The sequence below is a fragment of the Prenolepis imparis genome, unplaced genomic scaffold (genome assembly GCF_030444845.1).
Source record: "Prenolepis imparis isolate NDT839.2.m4 unplaced genomic scaffold, iyPreImpa1.0 SCAF_7, whole genome shotgun sequence".
In the NCBI taxonomy this organism is placed as follows: Eukaryota; Metazoa; Arthropoda; class Insecta; order Hymenoptera; family Formicidae; genus Prenolepis; species Prenolepis imparis.
In genome coordinates, this window is record NW_028141165.1 from 11,730,090 (window position 1) to 11,756,620 (window position 26,531).

A 26,531-nucleotide genomic window follows, 5' to 3' on the forward strand; every position below is an offset into this window, starting at 1 on the left:
CATCTCGTTTCGTTCCATTTCGACGGACTGCTCTTTCTCTCGCTCTACGTTTATATGATCCGTGTTTCATTGCGCTTTACGGAAATTTATTACCTCGCGGTTTTAACCCGCGTGTTATCGGCCACATAAAGAACGAGAAATGATTCTAGAATTTCACAATTTCCGAGCAGCAGACTCGCAAAATAATGCGTAACGAGTCGTTTGTGAGAAGTACAATGTAACGCTGCTGTAATAATGCGAATGGAGCTTAATTGCATAATCTTTTACAGCCAGCACATGACGCGAAACAGCATTTTTTAATTATATCTGCGCGATGTTTGGCGAGATAATTAGATTAAGAACGGATTCTACTTTGATTTTTCATAGAATACAAAATCTCTTACAATTATAATTTAATTAAAACACTCACGCGTTATATACATCATTCAGACGTTCCAATTCTCGTGACAAATTAATACATTCCTTTAAGTACGATTTTACATTTTTTTTTAAAATACTAATGTACTATTGTAACAATGTACTGTTATAATTTTATTCATGTTACACAAATTAGATTGTATAATATCTCTTTATAAAATAGTAAAAAGTAAGTGAATCTCTTTGTTCATTAAAAGATTAAAGACTAAATGACATAAGCAGAAATAATTTTTTGTATCTGTTTGAAAATAAATTAAAGATAAAAAACGTCAAAAAATCTCTTTTGTAAGAATCATAATGGAAATTGTGTTAATCTGAGATTTATGATTACCTACGCATGCACATCGTAAAGACGTTTTGATGCGCTTTACGATTGATCTCGCAATCGTGGTCTAACTAGCGGTAACACTTTCATAGCTGAAACAGCTGATCGCCTCGACGTCTTTGATATCTTACAGTGGTGAACAAGAACGACTACACGATCCAGAACGGGATATCGCGTATCGCAGCGACAAAACTATCTCGTTATGCGGCGAGAGCGTTCGCGAGCATGAAATGAATCTGTCTGACAGGCGTGTGCGTTATGCACGTAATGCGGAGGAGTGGAGAAGGCGTGCTTTGATCGGGCGGATTAACGCGGAAATTTACGTTACTGCGCGAAAACGGGACGGGAGAGCTATCGCGCTGAAGCTGGGAAACGACGTCTTCATCGTTGATCCAGCTACGGAGAGGGCACTCCGCGCCTTTCGTGTAGACAATAATTATCAGGCGGCGGAGACTCTTAGGTAGCCGCTCCGGATGCAACGGTACGTCGTGCAGATGCAAATAAAGGTGATCTACGGCGGTGCAATCGCGCTCGGTGGGCAGCTCACGATGGCCAGGCGTCGGGCTCCTCCGTTTCTCACGATGCAGTCCGCACAGAGAAAGAGAGAGAGAGACAGTGGAGGCGTCTAGAGATCGTATCGAGGGAACGAGAAAATCACCATCGTGATCTCGGAAAAGGACCTCGATCCGCTACCTCCGATACGAGTGTCGCAATCAAATGAACGCGTTTGATATGAGTTGCGTTACGAAAACGGCGCAGAATGCCACATGTTCAGAAAGATAGCATACGAGTGATTAGTACCGTAGCCTCGAGCAAAGTTTAGTCGACGTTGGATTATTATGTCGTTGAAGGAAAATTCTGCGTAATATATTAACAACGATTTCTCACAATTTACATATAGCACGTTTATTAGGTATAATTGATAAAAAAGAAAATGAATTTAGAAGATATAATAATAAAATAATAATTGTGAAAAAGATAACTTTTGCGGTTTTAATTAAAATAAAGCTGTTTAAGAATTTATAAATAATTCATAAATAAGCTTGAACTTTTGCAATGGGATATATGTCAAATTTGGATTAGCGAGTCATTAGTGGATCATTACTTGTGGTTTCTCCAGCATCCGTTAACTCTATCCACAAATTAGCCAATTATCTCTCTATGTGTGTCTCTGTCTCTATCTCTATTATATTTTAATATAGAAAATTACTGATATATTCTAAAAATATCAGAAAAACAGTTATTTGCCCTGCAGCACTATTCGAAGATGAAGAATGAAGACAGTCGATTTTCTAATGTGTACACGCCTAAAATATTATCTACAATAACAAATCGATAGAAAACAGTTACTCGAGAGGAACTGCAAAGAATTTCATTGACGACGACGTGGCAGAACGTAACCTTTCTCAACCAAGTGTGCCGTCCTCGCCGTCTTCCCTTCTCGCTCTCTCCCTTTTTCTCTCGTTATCGATCTCGAAGCGCATCGCCGACGTGCAGCAGAGGGGACAAGTCGCCTCTGGCCTGGAGTACGACGCACGCGCCATATTCACGTAATGACAGACCAGACGTAGCGCGGCGCTTTCGTAAAAGTGTCAATTCCACGGTTACGCTGCATCGGGCGACTTAAAGGCTACGACACCTAGGTAGGACGACCCCAGCGAAATTTTAAAGAAAGAAAATAAAAACCCTGACACGGTCAGAGAAACGTACGCGTACACGCCTGAAAACGAGTACGTAATCAGGCGTAATTAGCCTGTTGTGCCGCGGTAAAAGGCCGCATAGAGAGAGAGGAATAGGTGACTGACCCTTCGCCTCGGGCGGGGTTCACCGTGGGGTCTCCGGCAGAGGTCGAAAGGAGTCTCCTTCCACTTTCCTTCCCTCTTTCCCCCTTTTCCACCCGGTCGGTCACGGTTTCTCCCACTTTTCTTCGGCTTCGACCCTTCCTTCCCCGTCTTCTTATACGACCCCGCGCCGCGCGTATACGTCCTATTCTATCACTGGTAATTTATCCCTCTTTTCCCGGTGTCCTTATCCCTATCTATCGTTCGTTTTGCCATCTATCGTTCTGCGTTTTCTCTCCGTCCATCGTGCGCGCCCGCGGGGTCAATAGCCTCGACGCGATTACCTGCGGAAGCCGTCGCGAACACTTTTTCGCACTCATTGACGACACTGAATTCTTTAATACACTCGGCAATGTATTTCATTAAGCCTTTGTATTATAATTGTATGTTGAATAAGAACTGTATCATTAAAGAATTAACAATTCTGTCCAATTTTTCTCATAACTTACAGAATTGTCCATAGTGGCACCGAAAAAAGAACATCCGAATATATTTCCTAATATATAATATAATTTTTTCTACCTAAAACAATCTTTTGTTTCTCTAAATAATGAGCATATATTATTAAAAGATCAGAATATATAATATCACGCGTATCGAACAATTATCTAAAGCCAAGAAGTTTGAGTCCCTCTAAAATCGATCGACGCAGGGAGATATGAGACAGAACTTTTTAATGCCAATTTTATTTCCCGCTTTTCCCGTTCGCCGCCGTGTGCAACGCCGGGTGCAACGGCCTCTCGGAAAGGGCCAGCACCGAAGGAGCCATGGATTTTTCGACGATCGATCGTGGAAACTTCGTCGGTGGTCGTCGCGAATTATCACGCGACCGGCGCGGTGGTTGCTCGATCGCCGCGCGTCGCTCCTCCACACGCGATCGCGCGATGACTCCCACGAGGCCTAAGCACCTCGCCGAGGTGTGCACACCTAGGCCCAAACTATCCTCCTTAGACGCAAGCTACAATTAGATGGCTTGGAAAATTCTGTTACGGTAAATGATAGAAATGTTACGACGCAACGTATTATGACAGAACGCGCGAACACGTGATCAAAGAAGATCAAAAACTCGATGCTGTTTGATTTTTATTTTTTGGTACTTATTATCGGATAATAATGGGTAATATAATATATTTAAGCGAAAGCTGTGTACAAAGCTTAATTTCACGACCTAGCTCTCGAGCGCTGAAAAGTAGGAGGTACGGTCAACCGAGCGGAGAGAAATATGGAGAAGAAGGAAACGATACTGCGTTTTACTACTGGCTGAGCACGACAAGCGTAAATTTATTTTACAACGTTTTGCCGGATTAGCATAGCGTCCCGCCGCAGATGAATTAAAAGCGGCATTAGATCTATTTCACGTCAAACGAAAAGGTGAAGATACGTTCAGAGCATGATCGTAATCTATGAAGCATTATAATATAATAATAAATTTATATAATTTTTTATATAATAATTTTTCATATAATTTGACTGAACGAAATTATATATATCCTATTTTAAGTGTATATGATGTTTCTTAATCTATGCCTATATCAATTGTTCGGCTCTTCAAGCACTCGTTTTAGTGTTTTCCAAACCGATAGCAACATTTTTGTTACCTTGCACGATAATAAACGGTACACGCCGTGGTTTAATAACAATTTATCGCATTTTTTTCCGCTCGTCGCGGTTAGATCGTGCGCTAGGAAAACTCAACGCGTGCTTATCGAATGCTGTGTAACCGCACCTGTGCGTTTTTGCCGCGTTTTAGCGCGGCCGTCATTTTTGCACGCGCGCAAAATTAGAATCTGCCCGCCGTGAACTGATCAGTAAATCTGCCGGTTCTTGCGAGGAAACGTGACGCCGTGCACGAGCAAATGCGTTTTCCTACCGAAACAGAGGTGGTCGTTCGAAAGAACTCACGCAAGAAATTGCGTATATCCCGGCACTTGAGCTTGTTCACTTATGGTCTCTAACCATTCATGCGATCAGTTTAGACTGTCGACTGATTCAAATTCTCTATTTCTCCATCAACGAAATGCGTTACATTACGCGTATGGCAAAGCGTAAATAGAGTCGATGCTACGTAGTACAGTATCACATATTTTAATAAAAATTTACAATAGATCGAAATTCATAATATCTACGAAAATATGATACACGACAATTGATCGTTTGAAAAATATATCAAATTTGATTGCGTAATAATGCATCTAATGTTCACGATAATCTGTTATGCAATTGATTCTAATGATGTGGCGTTCTGACGATCTGACCGGCGTCCGATTGATTCATTAGTGTCGATTGCTCAATAACCACGGCAGGGAAAGTGTTGCCTCGGTAAAGCGAACTTATAGATTACACAAAATCTTTCGACGTAATAAAGCATGATCACGCTGCGTGCATCGGGTGTGTGAAGTTGGAACCCCAATGTTAAAACCCGGGCGTCGCCGCGCGTCGCGAACGAAAAAAAATAACGCGAGTGCAAGTGTTTTGAAACTTCTACGAGAAGGAGGCCCGGGGAGACATCGGGTAACAAAGGAGCAACCGTGGGGTGAGTAAATTTAAATTTTTTAATAGTTACATAGTTCCTGATTATTTTTTGAAAGTTTTGCAATTTTTATAGAGATAAAAAAACATACTTTCAATATCGAAGATATTTTAGAGGTACGTTTTTTTATCTAAAAATTGCAGAACTTTTTCAAAAAATATAATCAGGAACTATATAACTAATTAAAAGAACCTTAAAACTCTGCTCAAAACTATTAGAACTCGATGTGTAAAAAAATGTGAAGTTGGCACTCCTATTTTTTGAAACTGATTTTCGTTATCGTAATGACCGGAACTATTTCTAAAAATTATCAAGAACTCTTTCTATGGTTCTAAATAACTAACTCTTAACAGAACTATGATAGCATAACATAAAGGTGCCAACTTCACACACTTGCGTACATCCGCGTTAATTCGAGCAACTTTACTCGCTCTCTCAGACAAAGCAATTGCTTAAAATACGTATATAATCTTACAGCGGTAATCTCTGTAATCTAAAATCAATCTTCCGTTCCATAAGATAGATATCGTTTTAAAAAAATTATAATTAATTTACAAAAAATTTAATTATTAACTCTAATAGTTATAATTACTAATGTTTATATTCTCTATACATAATACATAAAATCTGTTTATATAAATTATCTGCATATGTATAATTTTATATTATTTGTACCTCCGAGATCATTTGTTTTGTTTTGTTTACATGCCTGTTTTCAGAACGTGAATTTTTTCAGTTTCGACAATCCCGTAAATTTATTCCACCGCGGTGATAATTCCGAAGACCTTTCGCAATAGTAATTATCCGACGCAACTTGCCATGCCCTCGCTAAAGGTCACTCGTGCATCATTATTCCGATTTTCTATTGACTATGTACGTAGATACTATCGATACAACACTAGGCTTTGTCCCTCTCGTGTAGCACCGCAGCTGCGCGATAGTCGGAACAGGAAACGATTAACCCTTTTAATGTCGAGAAGTATGACGCAGCGTGTCGTTACGCGGATGAAACACGCGTTCTTCATCGATAGTTTTTCCGCGTACGATCGATCAATGCTGACGCATACAATTTTGCTCATTAAAATAAAATTAGATGAAATACAGAAATAAAACTCTGACTTTCCCTTTTAAAGCCATATTTTTTTAAAATTTATGTTGCCATGCCTTTAACGCGAAGAAATTTAATAAACAAAGATACTAGAATATATCGCTTTTTTATTATAATTAAATTATATTATTTATTATATCGCTTATTCGAGAACTCGCGCGGGTATTAACAGTTGTGAAGGAAGATAAGCCGGAAGCAGGAAGGAGCGGTAACGAGAGGTTCGCGATCCTGCACGGAGGTGTATGTATCTAAAGGAAACTTAGGATCGTGATCGTATGTAGATGGTCGCGAGAGAGGCGCTAAGAGGTCCATAGTGTACAGAGATCGCGCACGAAGGAGGTGGTCTATTAGTTCTGTGACCTTCTGAAACAGCGAAAGAGGCACCATATCTGCGATCGGCGCCGATAACGTACGAGACGTTAACGTGAGAGAACAGCGCGATTCTCACCCGAATACAAGCATTTCGCTTTAGAGACTTTGCGAGCGACACTCCATAGTGTCCATGACGGACTGCTCTTTTACGCGAAATTATGGCTTTGAAGTTAAATAAATGAATATATTATTGGCTTAAAAGTAATTATTGCTAGTGTAATTTTGTAACGTTAAAATTAATTTCGATAATCGTCGAATTTTGAATGACATGTAAATGTTTCTCGAATTTAATTTCACTTGCTTACAATCGTTAATAAAATTTCGAAAAAATATGAAGGTAATACATATACAAGATACAGCAAATAATATAATTAAACTATAATGAAAAAGCGATACATTCGAATTATATTAGAAATTCCGAAGTGAGTAAATAGCAAAATTGCAGCATGTTCAATACCTATATATTTAATAAAAATCAATAACAGTTAATTTGATATACGCTGTGTACGTTTATTTTATTATCGCGCAGAGAAAAGATATATATAATAATCCCTTGCATATGTATACTCTCATTGAATTTTATGGCGAAAAACCGGCTTTTCCGAGAACACAAAGTCGCATTATCGGTGAGGATAAGATCTCCGAAGAAATAATGTACGGTTGTGTGAGGTTCTGCCTCATTTGCGGGCCCGGCAGCAAATATGCCTTACACAGGATCGTCGGCATCGACAACCTCATATCACCATATTCGATATGCATTAACTTTGAATGCGCGTCGACCCGGGCACGCGCGACGATGCGCGCAAGATCAATCCGCGTCTCTCGAAGAGAGACCGCCGGTTTCGCGACGCAAGAGATCGAAGGATATCGAACTTGTCGGCGAGTTCTCTGCGTGTGTCTGAATAATGCTAATGTTCACAATAAATATGTCTCGCGATCGCGGTCGGGGCCGGGGCCGCGAGACCAGATCGAGGAAATTCTCGGAAGTAAAATCGAGGTGACGTGACGCGCCTTCGAATTTTTCGTGAGAATCGTGCAGTCGAGGGATTTCGTGACGGCATAAATAAATTGCAACTCTGTATACATTTATATCGTTATTGGTTTAGACTTCTCGATTTTTCTTCTCATAATTAATTTGTCTTATTATAAATACGTATAACATATAGTAATGGATAATAAATGCACGTAAATTAATAATAAAATAAATCTCAATTAAATAAAAAAAAGAATTTTGGCGGCAAAAATACCAGATGAATGAATCTAATTGTAAGAAGAGAGAAAGAGATTCGCAATACGCGATCGCGAGGGGTTAGCGCTGTTCACGTCGCGGATTCCAGGGATGCAAATTCGCCTGAGCTATCGTCGAATCGTGAATCCCTTCCGCAGGAATTTTCGATGCTGCTAGTGGAGAACGGGAAAGACGGGGGAGAGGGCGAAGGAGGGAGACAACGAGAATCGGCCGCAGATATATAATGTGGCCCTCTTCCACCCTCTTCCACACATGTGCAGCATCGCGCGCGTCGACACGACACGGACGGATGCACCGTGTGGGTGCATCGTTGCACTTGCATCCTCGCGACCCGCCGCGGATACATGATGTATAACCGCCACCGGGTTGTGCAGTGGCGAATATGCAAACCAGCGAGTCTGCCCGGGGTCAGATTCTCCCACCCGCCCCCTCGTTGGTCCCCATCGAAGAGAAACGAGACGGTCAATACAGCAGGAAGTCGTAAATCATGCACGTACATTTCATTCACTCGCACCCTTTTTTCCCTTCTCCCCACGAGTCACGTATACTTTTGTATCGCATCGCGACTCGTTAACCCTTTTATCGTGTACAAACACAAAAGAAAAAAATTGCTTCTTATTCCCATATAGCCAGAGCGACCATCTAACCGTTCGAGATGTTTGGTTAAATGGACGTCGAATAAAGAACTTTTGAATCATGAGGTGACAATCGCCCGCAAAATATTCTCGGAAAGAAATTCATTATACTTATACAAAGTTATGTTCGAGCGACTTTAGTTTCCCGATTCATTATCCATCGCATATTACTATTTCACGTGTAATTATTGAAATAAAATATTCTTAAAGAGAATATAGAATTCCTTCTTGGACACCCTATATGCATCGTCAAGCAGAAATACTATCTTCTTCTGAATGCTGCCTATGTATGCACTTAGAGAGACATTTGCAACGATCGATGCCCGACGGTCGCGAATGCATGCTACAAGTAAACGTCGCATTTCGAAGCGATTACATCACCAATCGATCGAATATATAATAGCCGGCTCCGCAGGAAGGACGTCTTCTTTCCTACAGACTGTATCGCGCAAAACATAATGCTTATACGTTAGGAGGGTTAGAACAGACGTAAGAGTAATGATGATTGCACGAAATAAGTCTGATGGTGTGTCATGTTACGATCACAAACTATAAAGCCACTTTTGCGTCATATATATACGCAATGTATCGAGAGTCAAAAAAATGCATGGAGCATGAGTCAAATGCTAATTAAATCGGATAAAGACAAAAGTTTCGACAAAATCTTGCGAAATATATGTATATTCGCAGATTTTCTCCCACATCTTCATTATAAAATAAATGTACTTTCTTCTTTTTATGTTACAAATCCTTACGGGATATCAGAAAAGTCTATTTCTGCCAATGATAAATATATAATTCACACGTCGGATCCCGCATTTCTTCGAAGCAATTCAAAATTACATTACTTCCACTTCATCTACCATTCATCTTAAAGGATTTTATTAGACGGACAGACAAGATCTTTTTGGCCTCGACGTTAATAACTTAATTCCCCGTCGCGTAGCTTCGTTAAGGACATAACGGTGAACGAGCATAATGATCCGCGAATCAAAAAATCGCGTCCCAATCGATTCGCGCATTGCGTTTCGCAACGTTGTATCGCTGATTTACGTTAATGACCAAAGCCGCGCGGTCAGTCGGTTTTGTTAACTTGGCGGCGGCGCCAATCATAGGCTCTAAGCGCGATAAATATAGATTCTGACAAGTCGTTAAAGGTGCGCGCGGCCGATTCCGACGGCGGAGTCGATCAAAAGCTCCGCGAATCGGCACGGCTGATTGAGATTTATGTTGATAACATCGGTCGAGCTATAAATACGTGCCGCACAAAATTACATAAATCTATTAATGACGGCCACGCCGCGAATCGGCCCTCCTTGCCTTTTTTTCTCTCTTTACAGAACTCTTCCTATTTCATTCTTTCTTTCACAGTTTCTTATTTTCGCTGATTGTGAGACCGAAACTAAGCAGTTGAAAAATCGCTTAGTTTTTGCCAAGAGAAACGAAGCTAATTAAAAAATGATTGCAAAAGCAAAATCAAAATTGTGTTCTTCATTAATGCGATAGCTGGATATGAATTAAATTCGTTTTTAATATTTCGATACTATGTGGTAGAATATGCCCTACGTGTAATATATACAAATATATATTGCATATATCTCTTTAAAAATTTTTCTGCATTGAATTCCGTATATTCATAAGAATTCAGAATTTATATTTAATATATTAATTTCATATTATTTCATAGAATGTAATTAATGAATAAGTAACACGTGCTTTAAATTTACCCTTTTTAAAATTTTGTTTAAATATTATATGGATATCTCTCTTCATACACAATAAATTTACATGCGTATCAAAACGACGCGATGTAATAAATTTTCTTATAACTACTTTTTGCTCATTTTCGGTGTTGAAATGTATAATTAACCCTCTCGTTTCGCTTTGCCAATTCATCCTGATTTATACCTCGCATTATTAAGTTGAGTATGCACGAATAAAGTTACAGATGCTTGACTGAATCTTTACTGCAAAGTAGTAGTATAAACTTTTCTTTCCCCTGCATTTCGTTATAAATCAACTTTCGAGGCGTAATTTATGGATATTGAAATATAATCGGCTACCGTTATTCTCACGCCATGGCAAAACGGAGTATTCCAAATACTGTTCGCATGATGGAATTGCAGATGAAGTGCCCCCGACCCCAAGAAATCGCTCGAGATCGAACGGAATTGACGAGCAGTACAGGTGCACAAACGTTCACAGGTGCATCGTTACGCTCGAGGGGGCGAGGGTTGGACGAGAGACGGGGGTCTCTCTCTTTCTCGCGGTTCCGCATGGCGAAGAAAAGCAAGCATTCCTACACGAGTTCAGGTCGAAGATCCGTAATGATACCAAAGTGGAAGAGGTCGATAGAACGAAGATAGTCCCGACGTCCCGAGTTCGGATCGCGAGCACGGTTGCAGGGCCAGATAGGCCGTCGACTTCGACTTTGTTGCGATCCTCCGAGCGGCACTTATCCCACTTGCGAGCTATTGCAATCGGTTGCGGTGCCTGGCTACCGCCAGTAGGTCAGGCGCCGCTGCCTTCGAGGGCACGGGAACTCGCGTCGGTGCCTCGCAAGGGTGCCGAGATGATTTTCAGATTGAGAAAACAATAGTCGGAATCGATCAGTGCAACGAATATCGCTTAATATGATTGCGAGACGAAAGAAGAGCAAGCCGCTAAAATATCTCTATTTTTATTAAATGTCTGTCATCGCATAAATTTACTGTATCTGTCATCTTTACGGAATCGGATAACTTTTCGCATGTCATGCGAAATAAATAATGCGGTCCAGTAATTCGTTGCAATAATGCAATAGCCAATTTATGATACCGTGTATAAGCATATCTTGTATTTTCTTCCACATACATACGAAGTATATCGCCTCGTCGTAATGCGAACGCGTTATTTGATTCACTTGCCGTTCGAAATCGACACGTTTCCGTACGCAATATTATTATACGCCGATTTAACGCCTCTGCTTTAATCGCGCCTTTCGACGGACCTCGCGAGATTCAACGAGATCTTATTGTTAAACGCGACGGCGACCTGGACTAGAATAACGACCGTTAGCGGTTAATCGGCTAACGGTCGTCAATCTGAATAGTCGAGCGTAAAATAGAGAAAGGGCGTAAACTTTATTACACGACGGTTCTGTACGCGTACTTTACGACGAGCGCGGTTTCTACACGAGCTCCAAATTTAATAGCTAACCGAGGCTGTTAATTTGTGCAACGAAGCGTCAGCTTGAATATAAGGCGATGTTTGAATGATGAATTAATACGCGTCATATAGAAATTTAATCAAATGAGTCAGCATCGCAAGATATCTTGAGATCTATCACGGAGAAATCTGTTCATTTCATATCGGAAAATATAGTAATCACGATAATGAAGTATACATATAGCGATCACGTAAATAAAGCAGAATTATTTAGAAAATTAACATTTAGCGTTTGAAAATATTATAATCATTGTTTTTACAATATATTATTCTGTATCAAATAATGATTACTAGTATTATTTCTTACAGACACATAAATACTTTTTTTTTTAATATTATATATTGCATTTTTTATACTACACGTCAATCGAGATATCATTCCTACCTGTCAATAATCTAACGTGACGAGCAAAAATCTGCTCGGACCGGAATCTAGTACAGTCTGAGAAAGGCCACGAAAATCCACGGAGACTCCGTCCGGCCGAATCGTCAGTAATATCGCGGTGACGCGCAACCTTGAGCCGACAGCATTATTTATCGGATTAAGCGCTGGCAACGGAGGAGGTAGACAGCCGGGACGTATCGTCCAGACGAGAAAACGGTCCGAGGCCGAGCAGGCAAGGAAGGTGGATGCTGGTGCTAGTGGGGGCGTGTGATAGTTCAAGTCGTGAGCGGGCAGCCCCGCCCGACACGATCGCGGAGCATCTCCGTTCTGACCCCCGCTGACTTACCCGAGAGGGGCCCTCCACGAGCAGCAACCCCCCACCCACCCACCCACTCTAACTACCCCAGAAGACACACGGTCCCACGAAAGGATCCTCTCTCTTCTTCCCCTCTGAAGCCGAGCGCTCGCCTCGTCCTTTCTCGCGCGTATCCTGCTCTTTTCCTCCCATCGCATCCTTGCCTACGAAACGGGCTAGAGTCACCCTACCCTGAGGCCCGCACGCCGCCAAGGGCACCGTGAAACACCGTTCGTGGGCATCTGATCGAGGGTGGGGGATCGACAACGAAGAAGAGCCTTTTCCACTTCTCTCTCGAGCAAACGAAAGAGAGAGAGAGAGAGGGAGAGAGACGAAGAGGAGAGGAAGAAGATGAGATGGATGAAAGACGAAGAGGAAGAAGGAAGGAGGGAAGAGAAAGAAACAGTGATAAGTGTGGGAAGGGCAGGTTGCATAAGGTCTAATATTATGCAAGCACACACAGGCTCTCTACTCGAATGCGTTAGATCCCTTGGGTCCTGTAAGTTCCCGTTCTCGTCCCCCTCACTACCGCCGTCACCGCGCCGTTCCTCGCTATACACATCGGCGTGCACGCAGAACATAAGGCCCCGGGTACAAGGGAACGATTCTCCTCGTCGGGATACAGCCTCCGTACGTGTGTAGGTTTACGCTTCTCTCGCGCCGTGCGCGCATGTCCTTTCCGTGTGAGCGCGCAAGTGTGTGTGTACGGCTCACCCTACCTGCATAGAAATCGCGGGAGCATTGAACCCAGGAAGTGGCCATGAAATAGTCATTCCTGAAAGGTTAACTCTCCTACCGCATCTCGCGGGGCCCCGAGGTCGAGCCTGAAAGTCCGGAAAGTTCGCGGTCGACCGGGAGAGACGGATGGGATACGAGAGGGTCGACCGTGGAGAAGAGGAGGAAAGCACGGGGGAAGTCCAAGAGTCCGGTATTCGTCCGGAAACTCGCGGCTTTCGCGGTTCGCGAGAAGGACTTCGAAGGTTAATTGACTGTAAAACACACGGGATGGATCGCAAGTTACTGGGACGGGTCGTACGATCCGCTGGAACGAAATCGCTCCTCGTCAATGTCGCCGTATCTCGCGGTCAAGGATAAACGTCAGGAATTACGAAGCATGAGAAAAGTTTATTTTGTTTTTAATATCATCAAGATGTCATATAGAGTTAAGCAAATTCAATGCTTAAATGTATATCAAAAATATTTCTCTCTAAGGAGAATAATATATTGCATAAAAAATCATAATTACTTTTATAATTATCAGTATTTATCATGAAGAAAAATATTGCGAAATTTGAAGTTTTCATGTCTCGCGACACCTTCGGACACGTCGGACGCATATACGGATGCGCGATGCAGATGAGACAGAGAGACGCGAACGAGGAAGAAAAGGCTTTCGTTCCCACACAAGCCGCGCTATCGGACTACATGGATTCGAGAGCGCGGGGTCGAAGATCGAGCGAAACGTCGAACGTGTCAAAATTCGAACGGGCCGTACATACAGTATATATCCCGACAGATGGGAGAAGGCCGCTCGCTCCTACTCTGACTATACGACTCGAAGTCCGAGGCTTCGCTCTCGCCGTCTCCGTCTCGCACCCGCGCTATCGTGGCGAAGTGCACGATGCGGCCACGGTGAGTATCTCTACGAAGTAGTAGTACCGGGTACCCCAGAGGCCGCAGGGGTCACAGGGCGAAGGCACTTCTCACGCCCCCGCCATGTCGGAGAAGAGCACCCCACTTAGACGAGGCGTACATACCTTAACGCGGCCGATTAGTATACGCGCTTAATTGCCGCTAACGTGCGTGCGTGACGGCGAGTATCGATCATTCGCCAGCCGGCGCGTACCAGGAAAGAATTCTGAGGGAACGGGATCGACCAAACACACAGATTCAATCTCCGTATATACTGCCTAATTAAAGCCGAATTTAAGCTGATAGCTTGGCGATTATATATATTCATTATCGGATTCGAATAAAAAATTGGAGCATCTCTAAATGCTATCGAGATGCTTCGTCCACATTTCTATATTTAATATGCTTGATAATGTACAATAGTATACGTGTGTTTTTTGAATAAAATTGCGAAATGTCGGAAATAATTTTAATTCGCCAAAAAAGGGGAATTTTTAAGTATTATAGGAATGCTATAAATAATACACACCATTAAAAAAAAATTGATATGACCTCCTTTTACCGACTAATCCCATGATATCTTGTGCCGTATTGCTATGATTAATGGGGCGAGCTGACTCCTCCGTTGACGTATAAAGTCGTAGAATTGCGAAATTCATAATTTATAGCCTTTCGACTGGGAGTTTCGCGATTTTATTCAAAGGAACGGGATTATGAATTGATTATATAGTCCTGATTACGTAATTACACGCTGACCGATGTATGCATGTATGGAATCGCGAACTTGGTTACGCGGCGGAGCAGCGCAATCTATTATGTGCGTCTTCACAATGAATATCTCTTAACGACGCGAGATCAAGGATTCAATTACGGTGTTAATTTCGCCGTAAAGCAATCACGGGCCTCACGGAAATTTATTATAAGTTCACTCTTCGTTACGTCTTTTTTTCGCGCATAGGGCGCGCGCTTTAGAACAAGAAGCGGCGTCGACGGGCGGGATTACGGCGTTAATAATGCGATGACGCAAGCGACTGTTCTACGGCCGAAATTTATCACCAACAGAAGTCAATTCGTTACGACGTTTCTCAACCTGGCGTTCCGCGGCTAATTACAGCGTTAATTATACGATCGCTTACGCGCGGAATACAAAAATTTATTACTCGCAGAAGCCCATTACGCCATTTTTCTCATTCGTCGGACCGCGTGAAATTATGTGCTTAATGACCGTGTTAATTATACAAACGCACAGTTACGGATACGGCGAATATTTATTGCAGCCTGACCTCGATTAGTCACGATTTTTCTCGATGTGATGTGAATCAATAGATGTCGATATCGATCGGCATTAACCATCGAGCTGTTTATCGCGCCACGATATCTATTAACTCTATGAAAGCTCGGTCTTCAAAGAATTCTTTGTCCCCCTTTGTCCGTACAGATTATAGTCCGTTTCGCGAAATTATGAAAATCCCTATCGCGAGGACGCGATCGGTGAATCGCGAAGATAACAGAACGCGATAAAGCGACTTACACCTGATTCGGTCTGGAAGATTCAACGATGTGAAACGATTGGCTTCGATCCATGAAATGTCAGCCTGGCAATTGCTCCTCTAACAGAGTGAGTAGAATATAGTCGTGCCGAATAGACATAATGTCAAGGCAACCATTGTACGCAGCTATGAGTAAAAGAAACGATGAATCGTTCCGCATCAAAAGGATGAACGGCGCACAATCTCCTAGACCGATCGAAGATCGTAGATCGAAACTTCTACACGGACGTAGTATACGAACAGTTTTCACCGAATAAATATTTCATTTTTTAAATATTAAAATTATATTCATTACAATCGTAAATAAGAAGTCGCGTAAAATAAACGAAGCAATTAAAACAAAAGAGAAAAAAAAGGATTACATCATGAATAATTCGAAATAATGCGGCAGTTAAGCGGCAATTACATTTGCAATGCTAAATTGATAAAAAATGTGGATAAAAAGAATATAGATCAGATGATAAAATGTTACTTTTAAAAGTAGGAGTCTATTAATTACACAGATACTTTTTACATCGCTAATAAACATCTCAGGAGTTTAATTAATTTTATTATAACAGCTTAATAATTGTAGAACATGCAAATATTATTATATGATTAGACAGATATTAATTATTTGAAATAATAGATCGAATACGAAAAATTTTTTGTTAGAAAAAATTCGCGAATTTTATCGATTTCTCGTTTTTTTTTTTTCGCTTTTGTGTCGCAGGCAATGAGCACGTTTCAATTTTGCTAATCAACCATGATGAGACTTTCTAGATCCGGGGGCACGTCAAGGATACTGACACTTCGCGGGCAGCATTATCCCATCAACGGCATTAAGCTCTCTATCCGGCGTCCCAATTTGACTGAAATTCGACTGTCTATAATTTTTTCGAAAGTATACCGCCGACAGTATTTTAGCTGATGCGTCGCTCTCGGTGAATTAATGCCGAGGAAAAAAACGCGTTTGCGCTTCACAGATAGTACTATTAATTTCTCTACACGCGCTGCAAATTGCTATAAAATGTTCGACTGGTATCTCTCTCTTTGAGAGTAGAAAAAAGTGTGTAAAAAAAAAAGGTTAAAACTCTCGTCCGCGCCTTTTAAATAATCACAACGCAAGGGATACTGCACATTTCATGGTACCCGAATATGCAGACAGTGATGTCATTATGTATTCGCGATAAGAGCATTCTCTTCTGCTTGCGTATTTACATATTTACATACATCAAAATCTTTGACATCGATTGATCGGTAAACTTGCGATTCTTTATTAACGTCGCTCCAACTCGCGAGATCTCTTATTCGCATGTCAATTCGACTCGAAGTGATTCGGAGGTTTCTATTTTTGTTAAACATTTTAAAAAATGTAGCCATATCTAATTTTGAGATTTGCTTGAGTAATATGAGAACCCCGTTCATTGTAAATATTAAATAAAATAATAAATATTTAATTATAAATAATATATAGCTAATAACAATTTTGGAGGTTTCTAATAAAAGTATGAAAAAAAGTGTTAAAGGAAATATACCCCTTACACACATTATATTCTACCTCCTCTATCTACAATTTTAATAGCTTGAGACAAATTATTTTTATATATAATATATTAGGTTTTGGAAGAAGCATTGTTTAGCTTTGCATCGATCTTATCACATAGTTCGTCAATTTGTAATTTGATTTTTCTTATTAATTAATAAATATTTTGAGAAAAATTATTCTCCGATGTCACTTGACAATTGTTAGATTAAATTCACTTATTTCTACAGAATCACTTTCGAAGATATACAATAAATTCAATATTGAAACGATTCTTTCCCCAACTGGATGCGTTTCGAGATGTCTTATACAACTCGGCGAGAGTTTAGGCGCTCAAAAAGAATCAACAGAAGGAGGAGCAGTTCGGGCAGGAATGAACAACGGTACCGAGAGATGGTTTACACCGTGACGAAGAACGAGAAGATGGCGCAATGTAACGTCGGCGTTACATAAAAGCGTAAACGGGTTTAAAGATTTCCTTCGCGCCGCGGTCCCTCTCAAAGTCGAACCGAGAAACTCTTCTCTGCCATCGTTCGATCAGTCGTTACACCATTTCGTTGTGGCTCTTACAAACTTTCCCGTCAGTTCTCGCGCCTCTACCCCGGGACCGATCGCGAAGATCGATCGATTACACATAATAGGCGGGGCTGACAAACCGGCGCCAGCATTGTTTGATTCCTAACGAATATTAATTGAAATAGACTGACTAATAATGGACAAGTGATACGCGTAAATGGTTTAATTATATATAGTTATGCTTCTGTCATCAACGATAAGGCGAAAATTAAATGTGCGTTTGTAATTGTTACAGATATAAAGGTTGCATAAGAGAGCTCTTTTCGAAATATCGATGATATATATGAAAAATATAATCACTTTTCTTTCTAATCAATAAAATATTAATTTTACTGCGTAAATAATAATTATATGTTAATGTTTAATTTTTTTGAAACTTGGGATAAAATTTAATCCTTAAGAAATGTTCAATAAAAACGATATCTCGATTATCAACTTCGATAAGATAATGTCGACTGTGGAACAAATCGTGTTTCATATTAATACGGAGAGAATTAAGGAAATGGAATACGTTTTCTTACAAACAGACTTGTGTACACATCCACATGTGTATCTATGCACAACTATTCAATGATATCTATGCGTGTAAGTATTCATACGGAACGCGCACAAGAGCGAGAACATCTAAGATCCTATCGCCTAATGCTTCGAGCGCGATATGACCACCGCCTATCGCTACCGGTCTTACTACCAGTCCGACTACCATTCTCGATCATCGTTTCGCCATTCAACAGGGATTTATCTCGATCGTCGTCGATAGCTCAGCTGCGCACCTGCTTCGGATCGCAGCTGATTGCCGAAGCTAAAGTAATAATAATATTTACGAAACATATATTGCTCTAAAAAAGATCTCTGATGTATAATTTAAGTAGAAAAAATCATATGGCAAAAATGATATACTTAATTAAATTAAATTAACTATACTTAAGATGAGAAGTTTATATTGTACTTTTTATTATCCACGTTTTTGGATTATGAAAATTATAATTTTAATGGAATTATTGTGCCATTTTTATCGTCATATATTATTGATATAAATATTATTAACTTGTTACAATTTCTATGAAGCGCGTTATCGTTTCTAAGTAACATAGTGACATACTGGACCATAATATGTTCGTGCGACGCCATGAATTATCCATGACATCTAGCGACACGATACGTTCTGTTCCCATTCGCCGTAATAGCGACTCGATCGTTTTATCATTCAACCAGGATTTATCTCGGACAGCGAAACACGCCTCTAGCTTGCACCCGGTTTCTGATAAGAATAATTTATTACGATAACGTCTGCATAATGTGCTTGTCGCTCCTTGAGTCGGCATGAGCGCCGCGCTTGCCTGCCCGTAATATGTCTTCTCGTTTATCCTCTAATCATTCGCGAAAGACTGTGCATCATTATTATCCGAATAAGCGGGTGTTGTTCTCACGTGGGCGTCTAACGATGCCGTCATTTAATAGACACTTAATCCGGGTAATCGAATAACGCTTAATCTCAACGTATTGTTAATTATAGTATTTATCGCAGAACTACTTCAACGATCCCATCTCTCAACAAATATCAAGCAGATTGCAATCAAGAACGATAATGAAATCGTCGCAATCTTAAATAAAATTTTACTTAAAAAATTCCACTCAGAACACATTACATAAATTACTGATAAACGATGATAATTTATATTTAAGGAAATAAAAATCGCGAGATCATCTGAACAAACGGGATGACGATCGAAGCGAACGATCTTTCATCAACGATCTTCCTGCTATCGGATTATGTTTGAACGGTTTTTACGCCTTGAAAAATCAAAAGATTACGTCGGGCCCGTTTTAATACAGTTATGCATTATCAAGATTGCGACCCGTCGGCTTCCGCCGGCCGAGAAAGAGCATGAGTAATTAATCAAAGACAATCAAACTCTGGGAGCGTCGGCTTAAGCCGACTCCCAACGGGACGGTCCGCTATCCGTCATCTCTCTTCTCCTCCCGGGTTGAAAAGCGGGAAAGAAACGGTGATGGTTGCGCGTTGCAATTGCCGTTGCTCACCCGGATGTGAATTATACGAAAAACTCCGGCGAGATGCGCGCGGTTGACTTTCTCCGCGAGATTCCGGCACTTTTTAACGACTGGAATTAACGTCCATCTGTTAATTCCCGCAAAGGACTTTGCCGCGCGACTTAATTTCAGGCTCGTTCGCCCACGGATTGTCTAATTATTCACTGCCGCGAACGAATAAAGACCTCCGTGCCGTTGTCGGTGCATTTCGGGGTTTTGACAATTTTGCGTTAAAAGCAATTAAAACGTTGTAAAACTCGACTCGATCGATTGTACGACTGTTTAAAAATATCCTTTATTTAACTTTAACTGTTTATGCTACGTACGAATGTGTCGCTTGATATTTTTTTTAATTTTACGTCAACATAAATTGAAATAATTAAATTTTACAATTAAATTATTTTATGAAGCAGAGTTAAACATGCATCTTTTTATCGCAACTTTTCACGTATTCATAGAGTATTCATAGATAATAAGATTTGTGATAAGAGATGACTAAGCGGCTGACAGGATGAATGTACTGATTCTTATCAAACATTTTTTCTGACAGATTCGAATAATTTTACTCGGCAAGATATTTTGCCAGCAGTCCGATTTTATTGTATCGGAATCGCGAAATGCGGTGTCGAACACGATCGGGTTTAGTATCGGTGACAGCGGCGACGGTATACATACGACCGAGGCTCGTGTCTGCGGTGCGTATATGGGGTCCACGCACGATCGGAATTTTCCGATAGCCATGGCCGAACGGCGAGTTACGATCGCGGACGCGAGAGTCAAGGAAAAGGCCAGGCAGCAGCCTCGGCGATCTTTAATATCCGTTCTGTGTTATATATCGCCGCGGACGATCACCGCCGCACGGCGGAGGATGCTTCTGATGCAAAACAATAGAATGTCGATGTCGGGGAACCGAAGGATGTATTGTATAACATCGACCACCGACTACTCCCGGACCGCGTCTCGCTGAACGACATCACCCGAGAGTCGTTGTTTCCGTCTCGCCGAGGAATGTCACGTGCCGCAGATGTATGGCACGAGCGCGATGCCGCCATTTTTACGCATAACGCGGTAAAGTGAATTCCGGACCAGGCCAGACAGAGGTCTTTAACCCGACGTGACGTGAGGTGTTATGTGTCAAATTTTTCGCTATATCAAATTTTTTTTATATAAAAAGATGGTGCGACCTCTCTACAGTTCTGTAGCATGTCAAATTTCTGACAGAATGTGTCATTAATAATTGCAATCTTTTATACGTCGGAAGAGTTATAGCTAAAAAAAGAAAGCGTGTCTCGAACGAAAAGCATTCCATAGATTAGCATGCCATATCGCATCGCTGGGAACGTCGAGCTGCACAATCTCGTTTTCTGCGCCTGTTATTAATGTCTGAGAGAGTATCGAGCCTCGCAGATATCCCGTATATGAATGCTCTCGCGTCGGTTATTTTTTAATAAAGTAGCAATCGAGTTTACGTAATTCGCGATCTTACTCGTGACTTAACGCACGCTTTATAAAACATTTGTCAGAGTTTATTTTCTTTATAGACGCACCCATTAGGTGCGAAAGAGGATTAACGCAGCGACTGGTAAAACAACCGACCGCTTTCCAACAGCGTAAATCACTCAAGAGGACGATTTCGCGCCGGAGAGATTGAAGAAGGTATCGATCACGACAGCGATGGAAAGAGAGAGTCAGGTGCGTATATATGTATATATATTAAACGCGCGATAAAAGTAATCCTACGTATTCGCTACCGGTTATACCTACGACCAACGATCACGACGACGAAGGCCCGCAGGCGAGGACTACGGGTTGCGACCCCAATCGTATTCGGATTCCGCTTTGCGCAGGTGTGCGTGATCATTAATCCAGAAATGGAAGTGAACGTTGCGAGTCCCCGCTCGTGCTTAGTCGCGGCGCCGCGATTTCTTTCCCGTTCGTTTTCGCCGTCTCTCGACTGCCGTTTTTCTCTATTTTTTTCTTTTTTCTCGAGGCGCGATAAAACAGAGGCGTGTCGCTTACGACTACCTGCGCGAGCGATTATGCGGTTTAAACTAAGCGAGCGTCGCCCAACACGCTAAAACGCGCGCGCTAAAGCGACTTTTTTGCGGCTCGCCTCTCTTTATCGAGGCGATTACGGTGTTTTAAGATGATTTCAACGGGCTTCTTTCGGCTTTTTTTTTCCTTCACATATACTAGCGCTGCAACTCCGCCCGCGGCGCCTAACGAGACCAGATTTCTCTCAGTCTTGCTCCTTTAATCGCTGGCGAATCGGCGATGAACGCATCGACCTTGAGACCTCAAGGCAGATCGAACATCTGTCTACGCGCTTCGGATTATTATTTCGTAATTACGGTGTGCAAATCAGGGTGGTTCCTCGAAAAGTTTAGTTCATATTTAGAATATCTTGTAATTATGTCTCTTGCAGATACTTTGTCGAATTTTTTAAACTGAGACCAATTGGCCAAAAAAAAATCTTTCTCGATTTTTAATTTTTAATGTCAAATATTTCGCTCGTTATAAACTTCAAGTTAAATCTCTATTGGAACAAAATTTATGTAAAAAATAATTGGAGAATAACTAAATTTGTCTAAATGATTTCAATAAAACAATATTCGGTACCCACCCATTAAATTGAAATATAATAATGAAAGAGAAACTTGCGACTGATTGTTTAATACTCACATACCCAGGACAAATTTGTAATTTATTCACCGGTATTCGCGAATACCACCTCGCGTGGTAGTAACGACGAGGAATTTAACGACGGCTCCATAGGTCATTCGCTTAAACGTATGCACACACGGACATATACGCGACATACGAGTTGCCTATTGCGCGCATGGATTTTCCATAGAATGGTCAATCAACTGGTGGGCTCGTCCGCGCGCGGTATGCAAAAAAAATCCAACATAATTAACCCATAAAGCAACGCAATCGCACGGGGATCTCTCTATGGTTTATCCATAAGCGAGAGTCGAGGCCACACAGCTTCGTGCAGCGTAGTGTTTTCTGCGCGTGCTGCATCTGCACCTGTGTGCCCTGGTGCGCCGCACCTGTACGCGGCTGCGTAAAGGCGAAATTATACGATTTGCTTTTGCCAACGGCTTCGAAACGCGAGAAAAACGAATCTCACACGCGTTTGAATTTTTACCCAATTTAATCCAATTTTAATACTTTCAAAAATCATCATCTCCGTTGCATTGCATGAATGGATTATATTTGTAGATTAATTTTAAATCGAAAAAAAAATGAATTTTGCAAATGGCAAATCGATGAAATTAAATTACATTGTACGGTTCACCTTTAATAAGGCGACTAAATATAAGTTTGATCGTTCAATACATTTGGGCGATTTACGTTAAATAAAAATTTTAAAATTTTCAATTGTATAAATACGACTTAAAGTTGTTAAATATATGTACGCAGGGATATATACAGTCAGCCAAAGTGACAACAGGTAAGTAGTTTCGTACGTGCAGTTCATAATATAGAATTTCACTGCCTTATACGAAGTCTGTGGAATTTTAAACGCGTCTCTCGAATGCCAGGTAGATGTCTTCGCGTTTATAAATTAATCGACTGAACATTAATCAGTAGAAATTAAAAATTAATTAAATGGATTTTAATGGGAAAAATAAGAAATTACTTTCGCGCTGCAAAAATCGAAGTCTTTCAATTTTTCATTCTTACTCTTAATTCTCATAAAATTAGTCACAAAGTGAGTTTATCCTGATTTCAAATTTATACAAAAAAAAAACCGTAAAAAAACAAATGTATCACTATAATACATTGCGGAAAACGCAATCACGAACGCAGTCATGAACGCGAGAGTTTGTCCCGCAAAGGCGACTGCAAAGTCCGTGAACAAGTGCATTCTTTCGAGCTGCACATATCCCCGGGGGCAATAATACACCGTGATCGTATCACTGTCGCAAGATTCGATTTAAATTCCAACACCGTATACGTGTATGTATACACGGCAAGGAAATCTAAGATAAATTTTCGTAGTGATAGGGTCTAGGTACTTACCGGTAGATGCGCAGAGCGGCGGCGGCGGCGGTGGCGTGGGCGTTGTCGAAGGTGACGGCACTCTTCTTGCGGCGGCATTAATTATCGCTGCCGGACTGTACCGCGGCACCTGTAGCACCACGGGAGTTTTCACGGACAGGTCCACTGGTTCCACCTGCACCGGCGGTCCCGCCGCCTGCAACAGAAGAGAACGTGCTCATCAATACACAAAAGGAACGAGTGCTCTATACCAGCTTCTCAGGTGTTTGTGCCAAATTTTTGCGAAACGTAAAGAAAAATTTTATTGATTTTAAAATATGAAGAGATTAAATACAAAATGAATAAATATTTCATTAAATAAGTGAATGTAATATTATAATATTTTTTGACCTACTCAATTGTGCACTTCACAATTCATTCAACAGACTTGCATACAAATATAAAAAGCTGTAAATTACTATAATAAAGGATAATATACATATTTTGTTCGGAAGAAAAGATTCTTGACGCTTGATTAATGTAAAAATGTTTTGTGGTAATTTCGTATATAAAATCACAAAGACCTTTCTCAATTTTCTTACAACAAATTATTACGTCTAATATAAGATGTGTATTTTAAGATGATTATGTGTGCTTTAGAGAGTTTCGTTCGCGTAGGTGTTCCCGCTCCTCTCTAACTTTCAGATATATTGAAGAAAGGTACGAAAAGTAATCTGAGCAAGACTTTATATTAAATCGTTCAAAGTTAATTCATACGTATTTCGAAGTATTGTAATGTGTTGGCGTGTAAATGAATATTAGTGTAATACACCGTTGCAACGTGGCAATTTTGCAGATATTACTTTGCCCAGCTGTGGGATTTCGATTTGAGGAGACTTAGAAGCTGCGCGAGTATAATTTCACCCACGCAGCATCGCCGATTGTCATATCCGAGATTGTCGAGAGTTAATGTAGTATCGAGATGCCGTATTGTAATTTTTCCCGAATGCTATACGCGCGCGAATATCGACAGGCGAAATCGACGGACAAAGGTCTGGTCTTAGTACGTGACTTACTCAGCGGCAGTTTCAATAGTCGATGCTGATAGCAGGCCAAAGTGCTTAAGCGCAATTAGCATAACTAGCGTTGGTAGTGACGTAGACTAATCACAACCAGTTCCCACGAGAGATTCGACCAGCCTCGGTCTATCGGTCGCTTGTATACCTTGCGCCGTCTAATTTCTCTGTGACACACCTCCGATCGTCTAATGACCGACGGAATTAATAGTCAATCACGGGAAGGAACCAATTCTCACAGTTTACGATCCAATTGGACGAGCGTCACCGATATCGAACGCGAGACGATTGCATCGTATAGCGGTACTTGATTTCAAATATCTTTTATTATTAATTATACGTATTATATGATATTATATTAATATAATAAATATGTTAGTGTATACTTTAAAAAATGTTTTAAACTCTACTAAATAAAATTATCAAGCATGTAAAATATAAATTGATAAGAAGAAAAAAAAGAGCAATTATACAAATTAGGTCTTTAAAATTTCATTAAGATGTAAAAGAAATAAAAATAGGAGTAAAAATATAAAAAAAATTAATATAGAAAATTATATCATAAATAAAATCGTTAATACAAAACATTAAGTTCAGTTTTTTGTTTTTAAAAATATAACAGATATACAAAGCAGTCTCACACATATGCTGCTACTACTAACAGCAATTAAATAATCGCAGTGTAAACAAAGAGGAAACGATTCTTCTAGTTGTATAAAAAGAGGATCATTTTCTAACGACCAGTGATTGATCGCGCCTTCTCGCATCAATATCGAATTTCCGAAACAATCGTGCGGCAGATCAAATTTACAGTATAGAGCGATTGTTTCCCCAACAACAAGCTCTTGACGAAACGTGGGAATACACTCTCCTGTGCACGTCGACAATGAAAAGCTCTTGTCCGCGCCGTATACCTGTCATAGGATCAAACAAATGGTTCGTGTCGTGAAACACGATACAAAACGCTAATAGCGCAACTCTTCGAACGACCGATGGTTTACACCGGCGGTGAGTGTAACTGTAACACCACGCTTAACAAATTACACGTAACACATTCGCGCGCGCAACGACTTTTCCGTGCGCATTATGCTTCTCGCAATAATTTATAACGGAGTTTTACCGGTGCTTTTAAAGATAAAGAGAGAAAGAGCAGGGGCTATTCCAATCATTATAAAACTGCAACGTTCAGCAAAGTAAGGTCCGATGAATAAAAGACTTTACAATTCATCCTTACGCAAACACGTATTATAAAAGTAAAATCTAAATTATGGTTCCCGTTATTTCAGCATCGCATATATAATTCATTATTTTTCACTTGTGATATTTTTTAAATTGCTTCACGGATATATAAAACTGTAAATAAATTTTAAGTTTAAGAAATAATTAAAATATTCTTGTTTAATATAATTTTAATTCAAAGTTTAATTGCCTCAAGATATTTAATGATATTAAACGTGTGGATCAAGATATATTTATACTTGTATATTTTTAAATAATTTTTATGATACATTTCCGCACATATGTTTATCGAGTTGCTTACTTCGCACAACCTATTAAAGAATTAAATTTTCTTGAGTATAATTTTCGCTTGCATTTAGATATATTCATGTTTCGAAACGTTGACAGCAAATGGTTAATAATGTATCGCGTAAGTGATGTTGCAAATAAAATACGCCGACAGCGAAAACGAGACACGCCTGCCGCTTCTT

General features: G+C 40.5%; 1 protein-coding gene across 1 annotated transcript in view; it reads right to left on the reverse strand.

Annotated features, from left to right (window-relative positions):
* Nucleotides 1-26,531, reverse strand: part of LOC145938774 (uncharacterized) — a 297,324-nt gene that overhangs the window by 142,196 nt on the left and 128,597 nt on the right. The window contains exon 4 of the mRNA XM_083042528.1: nucleotides 23,789-23,963. Coding sequence (XP_082898654.1) covers nucleotides 23,789-23,963 — 175 coding nt within the window. The remainder of the gene's footprint in view (nucleotides 1-23,788; nucleotides 23,964-26,531) is intronic.